The sequence below is a fragment of the Schistosoma haematobium genome, chromosome ZW (genome assembly GCF_000699445.3).
Source record: "Schistosoma haematobium chromosome ZW, whole genome shotgun sequence".
In the NCBI taxonomy this organism is placed as follows: Eukaryota; Metazoa; Platyhelminthes; class Trematoda; order Strigeidida; family Schistosomatidae; genus Schistosoma; species Schistosoma haematobium.
The window spans coordinates 37,340,635-37,360,364 of NC_067195.1; the positions used below are offsets into that span (position 1 = coordinate 37,340,635).

Below are 19,730 nucleotides of genomic sequence, written 5' to 3' on the forward strand. Positions count from 1 at the left end.
AACATTCGTGCTCTCATTATTAAACTATGAACAGATAGATATATAATTATAAATTTTACCCGTTAATGGGACGAAATTTATAAAAAGAAGTCTGAGATTGCAATCCAGACTATTTATAATGATATTTTTATAAAAATCAGTGTCACGCAGCTGTAATATCACATAAACTGGTTAATATTGGGTTGAGGAGTAAAGACATTAGAAGTGATAGTCGATAAGAACAACTTTGATAATCGGGCCTAATGTGATGAAGAAGAGGTGTTTATGGTCACGGAAAGCCGTTTATAATCAGCACTAAAATTTACTTTACGCCAAGTACTGTACTACATTGTGGGTCCGACACAATAGTGTAAAATGTCGACCAAGATAAATAAGGTAAGGATATTCCAATAGGATCTTGAACACTAATTGTTGCTCACAATTTAGTACGGGTAGAAATAATTGGTGACAGAATTATGTTCAACTAAAGTCTACTCTTAAACTCCACAGAATGAAGTAGATGGGACCAAATCTCAACCTCTAACCCAATGGTTATAAATTATGTTTGTCTACCACGGATGTGAAGCGTTTTAAAACCTGGAAACATTTTCATACCAAACTTTTAAAGTCTAACTAACAGCATTATACAAGATTAGGTTTAATTGAAAGAAACGTTCAGTAGGTTATAATACTTCACAAGGTTTGAACCCACTCGAAAACTTGACCTATGTTTGGAACCCAGTAAACGACGAGCCACTGTAGAGTTGCGTAGACTGAACCACAGCTCCACGATTTATAAATTTAGTACATAAAAACTATACACAGGTACATACTTCTGACCTGTTCGGGAAGTGCGAAAATAAGACTGATATTAGTGAGAAATTTTTAATATACCCACAAAACATTAGAATAACGCACATGCTTATACACATAGTCTATAGTTGATCTTGGAAATGGAACTAAAAGTATTGTATTCACCGATACTCGAAAGTCATGGATGCGAATTACAAGAGATTTCCTAGCAAAAATTAGATAGACATCTAGTGCTCCCCGATTTCCAGGTGGTCACTTCGTACTGAAAAATGATTCATATTAATCAAAATATGGGAGGTAAACAAGATTTTAGTTGACTGGTCGCTATCTGCTTCAGGTCAGAACAACTGAAATGACGGAGAACTTGCTACGTAGTGTGGTATGATTAGTTGACTGTAAGCAAGTTTAAAAGCGAAGTAAGAATCAGATAATTTTTAAAAAATAAGGAAAATAAGAACTGTGATTTAAATACCGCTGCATCGAACGATTGTATATTTTCGGATTCATTAAATTCAAATATTAGTAGTAAAACATCCAGGATACATTGGTATATGGATATATTTACATCCATTTACGTAAAATACAAATAATACGTGAAGTGGCTAAGTTCAATGCAATTAATGCAAACATTACTTTGTCACGCTTCAGGTTTTGAACATATTATTATTAACATAGCACCCGTATATTTACCGTCTTCACCTGGTTTACTGTTGACAAAATTGATCCCTATTTTACAAGCAGCGTAAAGAGCGAAGAAATGATTAGGTAATTCACCGGTTTTATAGATCGGATTCCAAACACTGAGTTGCGGCCTAAAAACCATCCCCCAAATACTTCGGTTTGGGCAAACAATCAGCAAGCGCAAATATGTAACTGGTTATGATATAGCGAGGAGCAAGTCTGACAATTATTTATTAATTTTACAGGCTAGTGAATGACCCACGAAATATAAACCCTACAATTATTGATGTTTTTTAAATTTATTTTAATTGTTCATATTAGCGCTAAAAATTCTGGATATAACTGTGTAATTTCGGAATATAAAACTATGCTGTTTTGGTGACCATTTATTTTGTCATCTGATATCCGTTCATTGAAGCGCTTAGACCAACACTTCAGATTAGTGAAAATAATGGTCACCTAGTTATGATCTCTCTTATTAAAACCCAGCTATTCCTATTACGTAGTATTTTTAGGACACTTTACTTCACCCGATAAACCCCTAAATCAAAATATGGGTGGGGTGGAACGTATATTTCAAATAAACAAAGGTTGAGTGGAAGTAGGAATCGTTATAAGAAAAACGTTATTGTATTTATTTATACAAGAAGATTCTAGAGTCCTCACTAAGTATCCACTAGCGCTGGTAGGCTCAGAAATGGCCAATGACCATGCCCCAACACAATCCTGTACGGAACATACTTAAAAACAATCCACATTACGCTAACAATACCTACTGTAACTGATTAATAATTTGCATTATTATTATTTCAATTACATTTTTCAACAGCACACAACAAATAAATGTGTTACATACATTATATGGGAACTTATAAACGATGCATATGGTTCATATTAAAAAAACTTACTACGTTTCGAATGTGTAAGGAACATAACTTTTGCCATAGTTGAGTCGTCCTCAGTTTCAGGAAGAAGTTCAACGTGAGACCCAGTTAGTGACAAGCGGTTTAAGAGAGAGTTATCTCTGACCAATTTTTCCTCAGATTGCTTTTTGGCTTCCTAAAGTAAAAAAGTTTATGAGATGAAAGCAACTAAGAAAAAACTCACTGAATAAAGTAATTTGGAATTTCGTTTCGTTTATGGCCAATGAAACAATATAGAGAGAACTGATAGAGGACAAATTGAATACAATTATCAAAAGTCAGAACTCCAAAAGCAGGAAGGTAATCCGACAGTTTATTAGTTACTAAGATAAAAGATCTTAAGATAATATTGTCCGTATTTTACGTTGTTCACTTCTAATTTTGCACAACTGACCTACGAAAATTTACAGGCCAGTATACTTACTAACATACACCTGATGCCCCTCGTGGATAGGCTTAGGCCACATAAGAGCACTATCCATCGAACACTAAAATGGGTGATTCCTTCGAGATGCTACTTAATCTTTTGATGTCTCTTTACGACTACCGACTTTGACATGCCTCCTTTCTGCTTCTCTTCCCATTGTCTACGTCGACACCGACTGTTTTGGAGGCTGCTGATAGTCAGGATATTAGCAGTCCGCAACTTCATTTGGGATAGAAGAGCTAGGTCATCTGCGAATTCCAAATCGTCTAGTTGCATGTAAGCTGTACAGTGTATTCTATGCTTCCCCTCTGATGTCGAGGTCTTCATATTTCAGTCGACCACCAGAAAAAAAGAAAGGCTGAGAATAAGCAGCCTTGTCTGACTCTAGTCCTCACTTGGGATGGGTCTATCAGATACCCTCCATGAACGACTTCGCAGTGTAGTCCGTTTTATGAATTCCGTATGATATTTACGATCTTCACAGGTACACCATAATGTCGAAGACAGTTCCACAAGGTCATCCTATCCATACTGTCAAACACTTCCTCAGAGTCAATGAAGTTGATGTATAGTGACGAGTTCCACTCAGCTGATTGTTCAACGGTGATCCATAGTATCGCACTTTGTCAGTGCACGACCGATCCTTATGGAATCCGGTCTGTTGATCTCGAAGTTGGACATCTACTGAATCTTCCATCCGGTTTAGCAACACTCTTTTGAAAACTTTTGCTGGTACTGATAGTAGAGTCACGACTTTGTAGTCCTCACATTTGCTCAGATCTCCTTCCTTTGGTATCTTGATGAGGTATCCTTCTCTCCAGTTTGTCAACACTTGTTCGTCCTCCCAAATCTTGTTGAATAGAACGTAGAGCATGTTTGCAGTTGCTACTAAATCTCACTTCAGTGCTTCGGCTAGTACGTTGTCAGATCCTGTTGTCTTCCGACTCTTGACTTGTCTGATGGCCATCCTGATTTATTCGATCGTTCAGTCAGTCAGTAACAACGTAGAACTTCTTACATTCGTACATCAGTTCGAGTTGCCATACCACATTAGCACAGATATGCAGTTGTCGATTCAAATCCCATTGTGGTAGAGGTAGTAAGAGTATAAGCAGTAGTCGGAAAGATTAGGGTTTGGAGATGTTATTTAAGGAGTATAATCCAGTGAAATAAATTTGGGAAGAGAAAAGAAAGAGACAAGGAGGAATCAGGAGATTAGAATTTGGGAGAACACAAAGAGTGGATGCACCTGCGCCATTGCAAACGATTTTGAGCCATGTCACCATCGGTTGCTATCACCTCGCGGTCCCCAACCAGGTAGTCTACACCTACCAACATGACTCAGTCCACTTGTCAGTGACTTCATGGATTTGTGCCATGTTTTGGTCTGGCCGCTCCTAGCTTTCTCCCAACCTACTCCTATACCACTGAGCATCTCACATCGAGGCAGTCGGTCGTTGGGCATACGTAACACGTGTCCCAGACATCTCAACTGATGTAGTTTCACCACTTCATCAATCGATTTGCCATTCTTACCTAGTACCCGTTTCCTAACAACTGCGTTACTTACTCGATGGTCCCAGGATATACGAGCAATGCTTCGAAGACACCTATGATCAAATACTAGTAATTTAGGAATATCCTCTACTCTTACCCGCCATGTTTCACAGCCATGAAGTAGGATGGAACGAACTGCTGCGCAGTAAACACGTCCTTTGGTTGGTAGACAGATATCTCGCCTACGCCATAAATGACGCAAGTTGGTAAGAGCTAGTCGAGCCTTCTGTATCCGTGCTGAGATTTCGTCACACACCAGACCACAAGGGCTGATGAGACTTCCAAGATAAGTGAAGCGATCGACACGCTCAATTACTTCACTCCCTATCATTAGTTCGGGTGTCGATGCAACCCAATCCTGAAGCAACATTTTGCATTTCGAGAGGGAGAATCGCATGCCGAACATGCTTGCATTGTTGCTTAGAGTGGTCAGAAGACTCGGCATTTTGTCAGCGTCTTCACCAAATAGAACTATGTCATCGGCATATTCCAAGTCAACAAGTGACATTCGCTATGTGTTTTGAATTTCTCTGTTCTTGTTCTGTTGTTGTTAATTGCTGTCTTCTTGTTCTTCCTTTCTTGAATCCTGTCCAGGGTTTCCATAGAGATCCATTCCTTATGATGATGCTTCTTGAGACGCAGAACCTTCTGACATGTTGAAGTTAAAACTTACTTAGCCCCTTAACAGTTGTCCTCCATAACAGTTTCTTCGTTCAGTAGATCCTATAAGGCTTGGAGTCTGATGCTGAGAGTTATCTTGAATTCGTTGGGTTTTTCAGTATCTCAAAGGAAGGCTGTATTGAAACTTTATAATGCTGTTTCCCAAGTTTCCCAGTGTTTCTTTAGCTTCAGTTTCATCTCGGCAATCTATTGTGGGGGCTGAAACACTGAAAAATACGCAGATGATGTAGTTCTCTTTAGTGAAGACTGATAAAATGAAGTCTTCTAGCCACCTTAAGCAATAATGCAAGTATGTCTGAGGTGCAGTTCTATCCCTCCAAATGTAAAATATTACTTCAGGATTGGATTGTCACCCCCTAAATAACTGATAAGGAATAGATTAGTTGAACATATCGATCAATTCACTTATCTTGGGAGTCTCATCAGTGCTGATGTTCTGATTTCTGACGAAATGTCGGTACGGGTTCAGAAGGCTCGATTGGCTTTTTCTAACTTGCGTCACTTGTAGTGTAGGCGAGATATCTGTCATCCAGTCAAAAGGTGAGTTTACTGCACAACAGTTCGCTCCGTTCCGCTTTATGGATGTGAAACATGGCCATTAATAGTAGAGGATATTCACAGGTTACTGGTATTTAATCACAGGTGTCTATGAAGCAATGCTCGCACATTTTGGGACCATAGAGTAAGTAATGCCTGGTTAAAAACCAAGTACTAAGTAAAGACGGGAAATCGATAGATGAGTATTAAATCTTCATCAACTGAGGTGATCGGGATGTGTTATGTATAATCAACCATCGCCTACCTCGGTGGACGATGTTTTCTGGTGCAGGAGTAGGCTGGAAGAAAGTTAGGGGCGGTCAAACCGATACATGGCGTCAGTTTATGAATTCACAGAAGATTGGACTAAGCCATTTTAGTAAATGCCGACAACCAGGTTTGGGTCTGCGTGATTATCGTAACCAATGGTTACAAATTCTGAATAAAAATGCTCAAAATTGTCTCCAGTGGTGTAGGTAGATCCATTCCTTGTCTTCCACCAAATTCTGAGACACTAAATTCCCCATCACTCTTTTTTGTTTTTGTCTCACTAATTTATATTTTCTTTTCGAGTCGTATCTTTGATGCCTAATCTCTCCTATTACGACTGATACTGTAACTATCTATACTAATCTGGGACTTGACCTGACCTGAGATCTCTGTGCTAATCGGGTATGGCAACCTGAATTGATGTACATAGGTACAAGTCCCACGTTGTGACTCATTGATTTTACTTGTCCTTAAAGTCGGAGCTTTCAAGGAATCAGTCAGTCAGTTACAACGTAGAACCAGGCACATGCATGCATCAGTACAAGTTGCTACACCTCATTAGCACAGCAAGACGAAAACCGGATTCATAGAAAAAGTTAACTAAATGGTGTAATAAATAAAGGAAAGATTTTATGTAAGGATATAGTATAGAAAGAAAGATATGAAATAATTTTAATCTCTTAGTTTAAGGGAAGAAAGAAAGTGTATAAACCGACGCCATTGTGACCGGTTCTGAGCCATGTCACCAAGAGTCTCCAATCATCGGTTACGGAAGTCACGCGGACCCCAACCAAGTAGTTTGCATCTACTAACATGGCTCAGACTAGAGGTTAGTGACTTCAAGCACTGATGCCACTTTCTGGTTTGGCCACCCCTAACTTTCTTCCAACCAGCATTGCGCGTCGTGGTAATCGGTGTTCAGGCATATGTAACACATGGCCCAACCGTCTCAGTCGATGAAGATTTACAACCTCATCAACGGATCTACCATCATTCCCTAATACCCTGTGTCTAACTTCACTATTACTTACCCGATGATCCCAGCAGATGCGAGCAATATTTCTAAGGCATCTGTGGTCAAATACTAGTAGCTTACAAGTATCTTCTACTCTTAACGACCATATTTCGCAGCCGTATATTAGAACAGAACGAACTGTTGTGTAGTATATCCGTCCCCTATTCGGCAGTCAGATATCTCGCCTTTGCCATAGGCGACGTAAGTTGGCAAAAGGCAAACGAGCACTCTGGATCCGTACAGATATTTCGTCAGACACCAACTCATTAGGACTAATCAGACTTCCAAGATAAGTGAAGTTGTCGACGCGTTCGACTACTTCATTCCCTATCCTTAGTCCAGGTGTTGACACAGACCAGTCCTTGAGCAACAACTTTCATTTAGAGGTGATGAAACGCATCCCAAACAGCCTGGTATTGTTGTTTAACCTATATCTGACTTGTTTTCGTTTTTCATCGTGTTCGGATCCAAATTTGATGTTTACGAGAATCTATCAGTGCAGTAGACCTAGAAGAAATCTATTGGTTCTTTGTAACCCTTTGGTTTAAATCACTGACATATTTCACTGCTGTTTCCACAGCTGATTGTATATCTTTTCAAGCAACATCTGGGTCAGCCTCGTTCTCAGAACTACCTAAATGAGACCTCAGTGGTTCGGCCTTCTCGTCACTCAATTCAATCCTAATGGGTTTTCTTAATGTGGCTTTCCTGCGTCCAGTGAGGCGCAAGCAGATGCGTGCCCGTATTATGGCGTGGTCGGAGTCCAAGCAGGTATCCCAAAACGAGCGACAATCTCCTATCGACCCTCTCCAACGATGACTGATGGCAATATGATCTGTTTGAGTCCACCGTTGGTTTGGTGCAGGAGGTCGCCAGGTTAGGCGATGTCTCTCCTTATGCTTAGAATTTGTGCTTGCCAAAAACAAACGATTGTCTGAGCACAGTTGCGGCAGACGATCACCGTTATCTGTTTGCTGAGCCGTGATACTAAAATACCCACCTAAATGGTAGAAATGACGAAAAGACAATGACGTGTGTCCCTATCCTTCCGAATTCCTACTCAGCCGTTTAGCCGAACAGCACATAGGCGACTGTTGACGGGGATCCACTCTAGCAGTGCTTGTTCGGCCCTCATGCTTAGTGCTATGCCTATACCTGCCAGTCCACGAGAACTGGCCATCGGGCCACCAGATACACGGAGGGTGTGTCTCGTTGGCTCTCCGTTTTGCCGAGGTGAGGTCAAGTGAATGACCACACTGGAATCCTGTATGCGTGTTTCGGAGACACAGCATACATCAATGGTAAGAGATTCTAGGGTTTTAGCCAAGGAAGCCTGCTGACCGATTTGACATAGGGTTCGTACGTTGAAGGCTCCAATGTGTAGTTTGGAGAGAGGTTTCAGTAAACCTGGGACAGTGTTTTGAGCACTAGAATCGTTGGCCAGGGTGACACTTGAGGAGGAAGCCGAAAGAGGAAGTTTGGGGTTGAAAGTCGAGGTGGGAGGAATGATAGGAATTGAAGAGGGAGATTGATTATGAATACAGTGGTCTTTAAGTGCTGTTAGAGGTATGAGGGCGGTTATCACTTCCCGGTTGCCCACACCGTGGAAGGGTTCTTCTGGAGGTACCTGAAAAGGAAATCGGATTAGAGGTGGTCTTAGTGACCTGAGAGCGTAACCGCAGTACCCAAGGGACAACTGCTTGAGGTCGGTCACACACGACCATTTTGTGAGTAATTTCCGTGTTAGCTCCGTGTTTGTTGAGACCTTACCACCGGAGACGGTTATCCGTGGGATAAGGCGAGGTGTGCATTTTTAGGGTCGACTTTTCAAACTCCAGCCCTCCTTGTGGGAAGGCAGCATCATTGTCATGATGGTTGTCTAAAGGAAATACCTTACTGCCGTCACACCTATATAGAGTCAGCAGTACGATTTCGCATTCGAACCTTGGATTTGTTGCTTTCAGTCTTACCGCTCATCAATCGACCTGTCAGGCACGTAGGACTTTGAGGATCGATTGTTCCAGCCAGTATAGCTCGATTAGTTCAGTACGACAGGCAAGTCTGACCACCACATCAAGGTAGCAGCAACGGTCAGGATTGGAGCCTCTCGTAAAACCGATCTTTATCGTCGTCATTGCTACCATTGGTGGGTGCATAACACTGAAGAACATTCATTGTAATTCCCTCCTTCGTTTTGAACGATGCTTTGATGATCCTAGATTCATGAGATTCCCACCCAATAAATGCATTTCGAGCATTTTTGACAGCATCAGAGCAAGTCCCTAAGTGTGGTGTACTTTCCTTCTCGTGACCGGAGTACAGAAGCATCTCTTCCGTACCTAACCTTTGATGTCCAGTTTGGATCCAATGTATTTCACTTATTTCGAGTACCGCCAATTTGTATCTCCTCATTTTCGTAGATATCGGCCTCGTGATTTCCGAAAAATCTCGGCGTCATAATTCTTCCTTCAAGTCCCAGGAGAGAGTTTAAATGGTTTAATTTGTTCATTCTGATTAGCGTTTTTCAACAAGGTTTTTTCTACAGGATGGGGTTGCCAAACGCATGCCCAACACTGCTCCTTCACCCAGGCTTGGGACCAGCAGTAACTCTAGGACTTACAGGCGGAGTTGGGTCAGTATACTATGATTATAATAATGAAAAGCATAACGACCTGAAAGACATTTTTTAAAAAATAACACAAAGCATACACGAAACTTTTTACGAGCAATTTGATTCAAAGTAAAGTCATCTTCGTGTCTCAAACGATCAATCTGGACTTCTTGAATTGCTGGTATGATCTCACTTGCTTTCCTCTTGTCAGTTACATTGTGCTCCAAATGATACATGGCATCAGTAGCGAGCTGCTTCTTTTCAGAGTGATCTACAAATCACAGAGAAATACACCTAGATTATTTTGACGACAGAAGGTACTAGCTAGCAAACATAAGCAGTACAGTTTGTATTTCAGATGAAAAGTTTAAAAAATATCTAATGCTAAATAACAGTTTAACAACAGTAAATGGTGAACTCTTATTCAGTTAAACTTAACTGAGAAACGACTGTCGTTTCCAGTGATATTTATTTATTTGAACACGTTCATTTTTATGAAGAGAGTAAAAGAAAGTTACAGCAGGATCGCCACCGACTTCTATTCTGAGCCATGTCCGATGTTCATCTTGTTGTGTTAGTGAGGTATGGCAACTTGGACCGATGCATAAATGTGCTTGGCCCTACGATGTAGCTGACTGATTGATGTCCGATAAAATCTCAAGCCACTGTGTTGCACCATATCTAGGACCCCAACCAGGGAGTCGTGAAGAACCGACAGAAGCCAGTTCTGTAAAGCTTCCTTTCATACCACGACACCATGTCATACACTGGCCACCTCTCTGCTTCTTCCAACCAGTCCCAGAGTCGGCAAATAATGCACGACGTGGAATTCTCTGTGACGACATTCGTAGAACATGTCCAAGCCACCGAAGTCGGTGTTTCAAGATGATAAAACCAATTGAACTATCGTCTGTGCGCCCGAACACACGATGCCGAACCTCTTCATTACTGACATGGTGTCGCCACTGGATGTCAGCAATCCTTCGGAGACAACGATGATCAAACACAGAGATTCGTCTAACATCCTCAACTCGGAGAGGCCAGGTTTTACAAGCATAGAGCAGAACTGCTCTCACCGACGCGTTGTAGACCCGACCTTTTACAGCCAGGCTAACATCACGAAGGCGCCGAAGATGGCCCAGATTGGCATAAGCCGCTCTGGCTTTTGCTATACGTGGATTGATCTGATCACTCACGCCACCACCAGCACTTAAGCAGCTACCTAGATAGACGAACTTCTCGACTACTTCTATCTGCTCACTACCCAGGGCGAGTAAAGGATCGGATTCCTGCCAGTCTTGTAAAAGTACTTTGCACTTCGAAAGTACAAAGTAAATACCATAACTACGGACACTATATCACGTCCATTAACTACTCCCTTTTATTCTCACACCAGTGATATCAATTAATGACGCCTGATATTCAGAATGAACTTATATTTTTAAAATTTAAGTGCGGAATTTTCACTGAAATCTCGGTCTGAAGTAGACATTAATAAGTTGTTTTACTCACCAATATTTTAAATTATCTTCAAAAAAATATAAAAATGGATAAGAAATGAAACAACGTCGAACCTTGTACAGAAATCCATCGAAGTATATCATCAAAATAAAGTTTAGAAGGAATGTGAGTTAGCCCGAGTTACCTTATCCAGTATGCACAATGAGATGAAAATAACAAAGGTGAGTGAAATAATATCGTAGCGAAGATAACATGAAAGACAAAACCTAGAGAACATAATTTGAATAGACAGTGGGAAGGTAATCATTACAAGACGCCGTAATTAAAGATCGTGGGGGAGAAAAATTGGTTATATCTGGGCAAATGTGGAGAATCCTGACACATCAACAAAAACTTTCAAATTATCGGAGTAGGGTTGTAGAGATCGTTAAGCTTTTGACTGAGATCATGAATCAAGGAATGTTAGACTACCAATGAAAACCTGGAAGGACTGGACGGCCGTTTCATACTAGTACGGGACTCCTCAGCAGTTCGCACCCACAATCACGCAAGCGAGATTCAAAACCACGAAATTCGATGTCACGCGTAAATGCATCAACTCTAGACCATTGAGCCTGCATCCAACGGTGTTAATGTCTAGCTTCAACCAATCCATGAAACTGCGCGAACATCTTCCATTGTCTGAGGTAGATACCTGTCTCTAACTGATACCGATTAACTGAATACAACTAATAATAAGTAGGATCGTACAGGTGAACCATACGAAATAATTTATCATGGTTATCAGAACAGAGAAAATGCTACCAAACTTCGACAGAAAAGACTTAATTAAAAAACGAATTAAGGAAAAACAAGGAAACTATTAGTGAGGTGTGTATACGTAACAGGAACCAACTTCTAATCATATTATGGTATACTTATCATTACTATCACTTACTAATACTTATTCATTATAATGGACACTACAAGACATTGGTTTTCGATATCCATGCAGATTATATGCAGATTGTCAGTGATTTCTGAGACCAATTTTTATACATCAGATTAACTTCCTGAGGCTCATTCTGTAATTTATTTGGGTTTTTATTATAAAACTAACATGGAATTAACCTCTTCATTCCGATCTCTCCGTTGATTGGGGATTTGAACCTTTTTAGATCAACAATATCACATAGTTTGTAGCATTTATGAGACGGTGGTGACTAAAACGTTAAAGTGAATTCTTAATATTAGAATCTGTGGACTTTATCAGAGAGGAAAAATCAAACGCCTGGTGACCTATTCAGCGAACGCTTAACTTCTAGACCAGTGAGTTGGCATCCAAAGATGTCAATGTCTAACTTTAACCAATGCACGATGTTACGCGACCATCTTTCATTGTATTTGGTCGGTAACTGCCTCACACCCGACACGGTTGAACTCCACTGCTCACGGATTCTCACTAGAACTCCGAGAGTCCCATACTAGGACAAACGGCTGTCCAGTGCTTCCAGGTTTTTAATGGTGGTCTAACACTGATCAGTTCATGATTTCAAGGAAATTTGACAATCCCCACAACCCCAAACTGAAGATATTAAGTTTCGTTGACTCATTTTTTCTTATCCTCTAATTACCGTTCGGTGTGTTATTTATATCACTCCTTTCCCCTGTTTAATAGACTGTAATAATTGTTTTTTGTATGCTAACAGTATTCATTTACGTTTTAGAGACAGATAAAGTTTATTAAGCCAAATAGCTTACATGTTCTAACTTTGATCAAACTAAGACTCAATGTTCGACAGTCTGGGGATTAATTTGGAATTGCGTCTGTAGGAAATTAATTCCCACAAAGTTTTGAACAGTGAATCGATACACTTACTGAAATGACTTCCAATAAATACTACTATTTCGATGAGATTCCAGAGTTGTCACCTCATCGTCTGGGAGATTATAATGAAGACCAATTTGAAAGGAATGAACTCATAACCAACCACCTGATATAATTCGAGTTAGCTAGGTTACGTGTAGTTCAGTTGGAGAGAGAAATAATTGAATTAGAGAGGTTACATCATCAGGAAGGGGAAAGTTCCGATCAACCAATAACTGATAATGACAGTGTAATATTAAAAAATCTATATTTACTAAAGAAGGAAATCCTGAGGTTCAACGACACACCTGCAAATTACTGGAATTTCACAAGAAGTTTCAAGGAATTCATCGTTAATAAGAAAAGTGGATTTAGAGAGAAGCTAAATTACCTTATCCAAAATTGCGATGGGGAAGCAAAGACAGTCATACCATACTGTGCCTCACTAAGATCGGAAATTGGCTACCGTAAAGTTCTAGAAATACTAATCCAAGAATTCGGTCAAAAACACATCACAGTAAGGACGTTTATTGATGAGCTATTAAGCTTTCCCAGTATTAAAGGAAATTATCCAGACACCTTGAAGAAGCTATATTGAGAGATGACGATGCGTGAGTTAACTCTAAAGCAGATGAACCACATTTCAGGACTATAGAAGATATAATCTTAAAACTCCCAGTGCAAACGCAGCATTATTGGGCTAAAGAAACCTGTGGGATTGTTAAAAACGACCGAGAACCCACATACATTGATATTAGGCATTTGTGAAGGAGCAATCCGATATACAGGTCTCATGGTGACAGACGCTCAACCAGTCGTGATAACACAGATCATTGGACTGTGAAAAGACAGTTTACTACAGAGTATAAGAGGCTGGAATAATATATGCCGATATTTTTAAGAATAAAGCTAGTTCGCTTAGAAAAACTAGCCTCTTTGCGAAATCATGCTATGTTCAAAAGCCAATTTACAAGACCAGTGTCCAAAATTCACAGCTCAAGATGTTGATAAGAAAGTAGAATTCTCTTTAAAACATAAGTAACGTGAAATCTGATTAAAGATAAACCACCAAGCTAAAAATTGTCGGTTGTCAAAGGAATGAGAGATCAAGGGATGTGGTTAGTGACACCACACACGAATCTATAAGAAATATAAGGGATGAACAGGGACCACCAATGCCATCCAAATCAATGCTCATTACTGCAGGGAAATCAACGAAGCTGAAATGTGCAAAAATTATGCACGGGAAGAAATCGCTTACTTACATACACCTGTTAGCCCTCGTGGCAGCATACGCCGCCGACCAGGATTCTCCAACCAACCTGAAAGAAGGGAGACAGTGGGCAACTCTGGAAAATACCACCTAAGGTTGGAAATCCCAGTGACAGTTCGCTATGTCCTCTAGGTTAACAGTCGAATGATGCCTTAAGGTTAAGGAATATCATTAAAGTCGAGGGTCTGTAAGCATGCTTGTGTTCTGAAAACTGATGAAGTGTGGATATTCGGACTACACATCCACGTCCATGTCTAAAACCGACCGGGCCTTCCCAAGTTCGCTGTTCACGAGCCCCATATAACCGTTAAAAGATTATTGAGGCTAATACTTGAGACACTATTTTAGTCAAACTGATCCCTCTGTGATTACCATAAACTGAAATGATTAGTGATTGGGACGAGTCAAACGGAATTACGTCTGCGCCCAAAGTTCTAGCTGAGATCTTATTCAACATAAACGCTAAAACTAGGGCTAAGCCATCAAGTCCTGTCGCTTGGCATACTTTTTATTTGTTTTCGTTTGAACTGTCGTCGATCTTCATCGTTTTCCGAGCTTGTTGGGATGAGCTTTTACACTCAAATCAATTCGGTAAATGTTACTGAAATCCACTTATCTTTCCTAACTTTTGACATATATACCGTTAATGGTGTCGCTGGTGTCTGCATATCTTTCCAAGATTTTTCAGGATGAATAAGTGGTTGACTAATTGTTCCCTGCAACACTGACATAAGCATCTTCAAATTGACATCAGAAGGGTTTACCTGCTTCGACTTTCCCTATCGAGTAAGATGGATAGAAATCAGTGCTCTCACTAGGACATGATCGGAGTCCAAATATGCACTCCAGTAGAAGCGGCAGTTTTCTACCGAATATGACTGACGGCGATATGATTTGTTTGTGCTAATCGTTATGTTGGAAGTCCGCAGGTTAGACAGTGTCTTTCTTTATACTTAAAATTCCTACTTACGATGAATAATCTGTTGTCTGAGAGAAATTACAGCAGACAGTTACCGATAACTAACTGTTAGGCCGGGACGCCACAATACCCAAATGAGGTGGGAAGAAGATGAACACGAAGGCAAAATTAACGAGAAATATATGAGTAAACAGGGATGCAAATAAATAATAATTTGCTTACAGACAAGCTAATAATAGTGAGTATCTAATTTATACTGTGACAGATTTTTAAGCTGACAGTAATTCTCCAAATACCAAATCCTATGATTTTGAGAATTATTATCGGAAAATCGACATTTCCATACACACTTCGAACGTACAGATAATGACTTCATAAAATGATGATCGGTTTACCTACTGCACTTCGTTACTTAAGCTTATAACCCTTCGTGAGAGCATACATCGCCAACCAGGATTCTCTAATTAACTCTGTCCTGGGCAGTCCTTTGCAGTTCTTCCCGATCGCTATTCATTCTTCTGATGCCTGCCTCCAATTCCCAACGAAATGTGTTCCTTGGTCCTCTTCTTTCCGTTTTACCTCCAGGATTTTAAGTTAGGGCTAGCCTCGTGACGCAGTTTGATGATCTCCGTAATGTATGTCCTATCCATCTTCAGCATCTTTTCCCAATTTCCTCCTCAGCTGGAAGTTGGTTTGTTCTTTACCATAGTAGGTTGTTGCTGATGGTATCCGGCCAACGAACATTGAGTAGCTTGTTCACAAATAACTGCGCTTTTTGGTGATGGTTATAGTAGTTCTCTAGATCTCAGCTCTGTACAGTAGATCTGTCTTGACGTTCGTAATGAATATTCTGACTTTGATATTGATTGACAGTTGTTTTGAGTTCTATATAATCTATAACTGCAGGAATTTATTATTTACCGAATTACTTGAATACACAAACATTGGTACAATAGGGCACCAAATATAAATGCGCCACACAATAACAATCAGGCCAGTAGTAGTTATCATTGAGTTGTGTGAAGGCAGACATACTGCCCGAGTGTCTAAACCGAAGCACGATTGTAGGAATGCTACCCGTGCTTTGCTAGGTCTTCCGAGTATTTCTAATCGTCAGCTCTAATGCTCCTGTACGCCCTCTTCTTTGTTTCTGTGTATCCAACCCGTGCTTTGACTTTCTTTGTTCTTGTTCTGTTGTTGTTAATTGCTGTCTTCTTGTTCTTCCTTTCTTGAATCCTGTCCAGGGTTTCCATAGAGATCCATTCCTTATGATGATGCTTCTTGAGACGCAGAACCTTCTGACATGTTGAAGTTAAAACTTACTTAGCCCCTTAACAGTTGTCCTCCATAACAGTTTCTTCGTTCAGTAGATCCTATAAGGCTTGGAGTCTGATGCTGAGAGTTATCTTGAATTCGTTGGGTTTTTCAGTATCTCAAAGGAAGGCTGTATTGAAACTTTATAATGCTGTTTCCCAAGTTTCCCGGTGTTTCTTTAGCTTCAGTTTCATCTCGGCAATCTCCAGGTGGTGTTCTGAAACTATTTCAGCTTCTCTCCTGGTTCTCACGACTTCCATTGTCCTTTTGAATTTTTTAGTGATACAAATATAATCGATCTGGTTCTTCGTGCCGCCTATAACCAATTTGTTGAATGCACATAAATGTGCGAATCTGTCACAATCCTCGTTCCTTTCCCTCAGTCTATGTTGCCCCATGATATCTTCATACACGGCATTGTTCACCCCAACCTTGGCGTTTAAGTCTCCCTTCCGGATGGTCACTCCTTTCCTAGGTACTTCTCTAGAATGAACTGCAACTCCATAAAACTAATCCCTATTATTTTCGCCGTCATCGTTGGTGAGTGCAAAGCGCTGGATGACATTCAATGTAGTACTCTCCATCTTTGTTTTGAAGAATGATTTGATGATTCTGAAGCTATGAGCTTCTAATCCTTTTCATGCTTCTTTAGACAGTATCTCCACCGAAGCTAATCTTTTCTGTCCAGCTCGAGTTCAATGTGTTTCACTTATTTCGAGTACCGCCAATTTGTATATCCTCATTTCTTCAGCTATTCAACTGGTCCTCCCAGTCTCCCACATTGTCCGAACATTCTAGACACCTATATTAATTGTTGCTCTGGTTATTAGAAGGCGAATCGTCCTCATGATTTACGAAGAAACTCCGTTTTCTCCACGAGGCGTCATAATCAGTCAGTCAGTCAGCTACAACGTAGGGCCAGGCACATATGTGCATCGGTCCAGGTTGCCATACCGCATCAGTACATCTAAATGAAGATCCTTCAACTCCCAGGCGAAAGTTTAAAGTTTTCTCTGGTTAGCGTTGTTTTGTCAAGGTTCCTCTCCACGTGATGAGGTTGCCGACTTTGCGCCCAACCTTCTCCTTTATCCGGTCTTGGAACCGGAAGCAACCCTAGAAGGGCTGCAGGCTGACTGTTGCAATCTAGTTCCATGCTATAAACAATAGGCTGGAGAGATGCATGAGTGCTTTTTGAATGTAATGGAACCACAGCATAAACCCACTTGCATACGGTGCAACAGCTAGGCCGAGAGCGCATCGTCCCGAATTAAAAACTAGTGATTATTATACATGTAATGGACAAACCCTACTACAAAACTCAACATTTGTCGTACATAGTTTAAAGACAGACACGTAAGATTACGCTAAACGCAAACGATAATAAATGAAAATGAGTAATTTACTTGCCAATATCCAAAATACCGACAAAAGGTCTTAATTTTAGTATCACGGGAAAATGAAGTGAGCCACAATGGAAGGTGATATGAACAGAGAAACAAGAAGCCTTGACAAACTGCGGAAGCTATTTCGGAGGACGTTATTACATTTAATTCAAAGCTTGTAAAACATTAACATTTATTTTTGTTCCTAGTCTATTCTAAAAATCATAAGCTTTCGTTTGATGTATGAGTCACTGCCTTAGCCCTTTTTGTTCCAAAGCTATTGCAATTTAAACGTATTATTTTGTACTCTATTTTCTACGCTAATCTCCAGTTTTGTTCACTCTACACCACTTCGAACTCACGCGTACCAACCTCAAGGTTAAGCCGGTCAGCTTATCGCGTCAAGGTCTGAATCTAGATTAGACAAGTTATCCTCAGTACTAAAAGTGGGTAAACAGATCAAGAACGTAACAGAAGGCAATGATCGACAAAAATTCCGAACCATCAAGTTATAGGATTAGGAATTAATTCAAAAAATCTTAGAGCTGATTCAAATGCCATTTTTTACTTTAACTGGAATCACAGCCTACAGCTAAATGACAATAAGAATAAAGTAATGTACAACCCATGACGTACCTGCAATAAGGACTTGTTCATTTTCTTCTGAGTCCCACTTTTGTACTTTACGCCTAGCACCTTCCAGAATAACATATTGGAAGTTTTTTGGATCCGTCTGCATTACAATTCTACCAGCACAGAGATGGCAAGGCATAGAGAATTGGTAGATAGGGGTTGAGTGATACATCCCTACTTTTTTCTTTTCTGCATTATATCTGACACCCATACCGATAGGATTTTTACAAGTGAGACACCAGCAGTTGAAAGGCATTTCAAATCTAATAATGATAATGCCTTGACCTGCCTTTCTCACACGTTGACGTAGAGCATGTGTGCCATGGTATGAGTTGAGATTCCTGTGATGATTAGGATCGAAATCGGGAGGATAGTATTTGTTTGTTCCTTTTCTCTCACCCTTTATAAATAAGAAGACAAATGAATTGTTACGGTTAGGAGCTGCTTCTAACGAAGTATGTAAAAGACAAATATCTGGTTGGCCAGTAGAAAGAAACAGGACCCTGCAATATAACCAATCTCGTCTATAAATCAATTTGAATGGATACGTACATATTTAGTCAATGTATATTGACTACAACTCTAGGTATAATATAAAATATGCATCAATTTAAGCTGCAACACACCATATCGTATCGACAAGGGGAGATATACAGAGAGAAAAACCAAGGAAGTAGAAATGATGCTGATGGCATCAAGAATTCAAGATAATAATAAGGGTTTGAAAAAGAGTGAAATCAAATAGTGAACTGTATGAAGTAGTATTGCATGAAATTTGAAAGGGAATAAGGAATAAACCCACTTTCACCAAAAAAATCTACTTCAAATCGAACTGAGAAGCGTTCGACAGTAGATACACGAGCTCACACAGACTCGAAAATTCGCAAATCCACTAGCTTTCCGTAACCTTATGATTTAGATTACTGTAAGTAACACTGGTATTCCCAAATTTATTTGGATATTATTCTAAGGTATCTCGAGGTGGGTATCACTTTCATGGTTGATTAGCCCGTCTACTTGTTCCTGAATTTTTCATCATTACGTGGACGTTAAATGGTTTTCTACGTCCAGTAAGACATAGAGAAACACGTGCTCGTACCAGAGTATGATTTCAGTCTAGACAAGTGCTCCAGAATGAGTGAAATTCTTCTACTGAGCTTCTCAAACGATGGCTGATGGCAACGTGGTGTATTTGGGTTAGTTATTGAATCGACTGCGGGGGCTAAAACATCTGAAAAATGAGCAGATGATAAGTATATCAGCAGTCCGCAACTTCATTTGGGATAGAAGAGCTAGGTCATCTGCGAATTCCAAATCGTCTAGTTGCATGTAAGCTGTACAGTGTATTCTATGCTTCCCCTCTGATGTCGAGGTCTTCATATTTCAGTCGACCACCAGAAAAAAAGAA

At 40.1% G+C, this 19,730-nt stretch overlaps 1 protein-coding gene across 1 annotated transcript in view; it reads right to left on the bottom strand.

Moving 5' to 3' along the window:
- ATG5 (autophagy protein 5) overlaps window positions 1-18,578 on the bottom strand; it is a gene marked incomplete at its 5' end in the record, with an annotated part of 33,661 nt that extends 15,083 nt beyond the window's left edge. The window contains 3 exons of the mRNA XM_051218736.1: window positions 2,382-2,532; window positions 9,593-9,765; window positions 18,326-18,578. Of these exons, the coding sequence (XP_051071310.1) occupies window positions 2,382-2,532; window positions 9,593-9,765; window positions 18,326-18,578 (577 nt within the window). The remainder of the gene's footprint in view (window positions 1-2,381; window positions 2,533-9,592; window positions 9,766-18,325) is intronic.
- Between the last annotated feature and the right edge of the window lie 1,152 nt (window positions 18,579-19,730).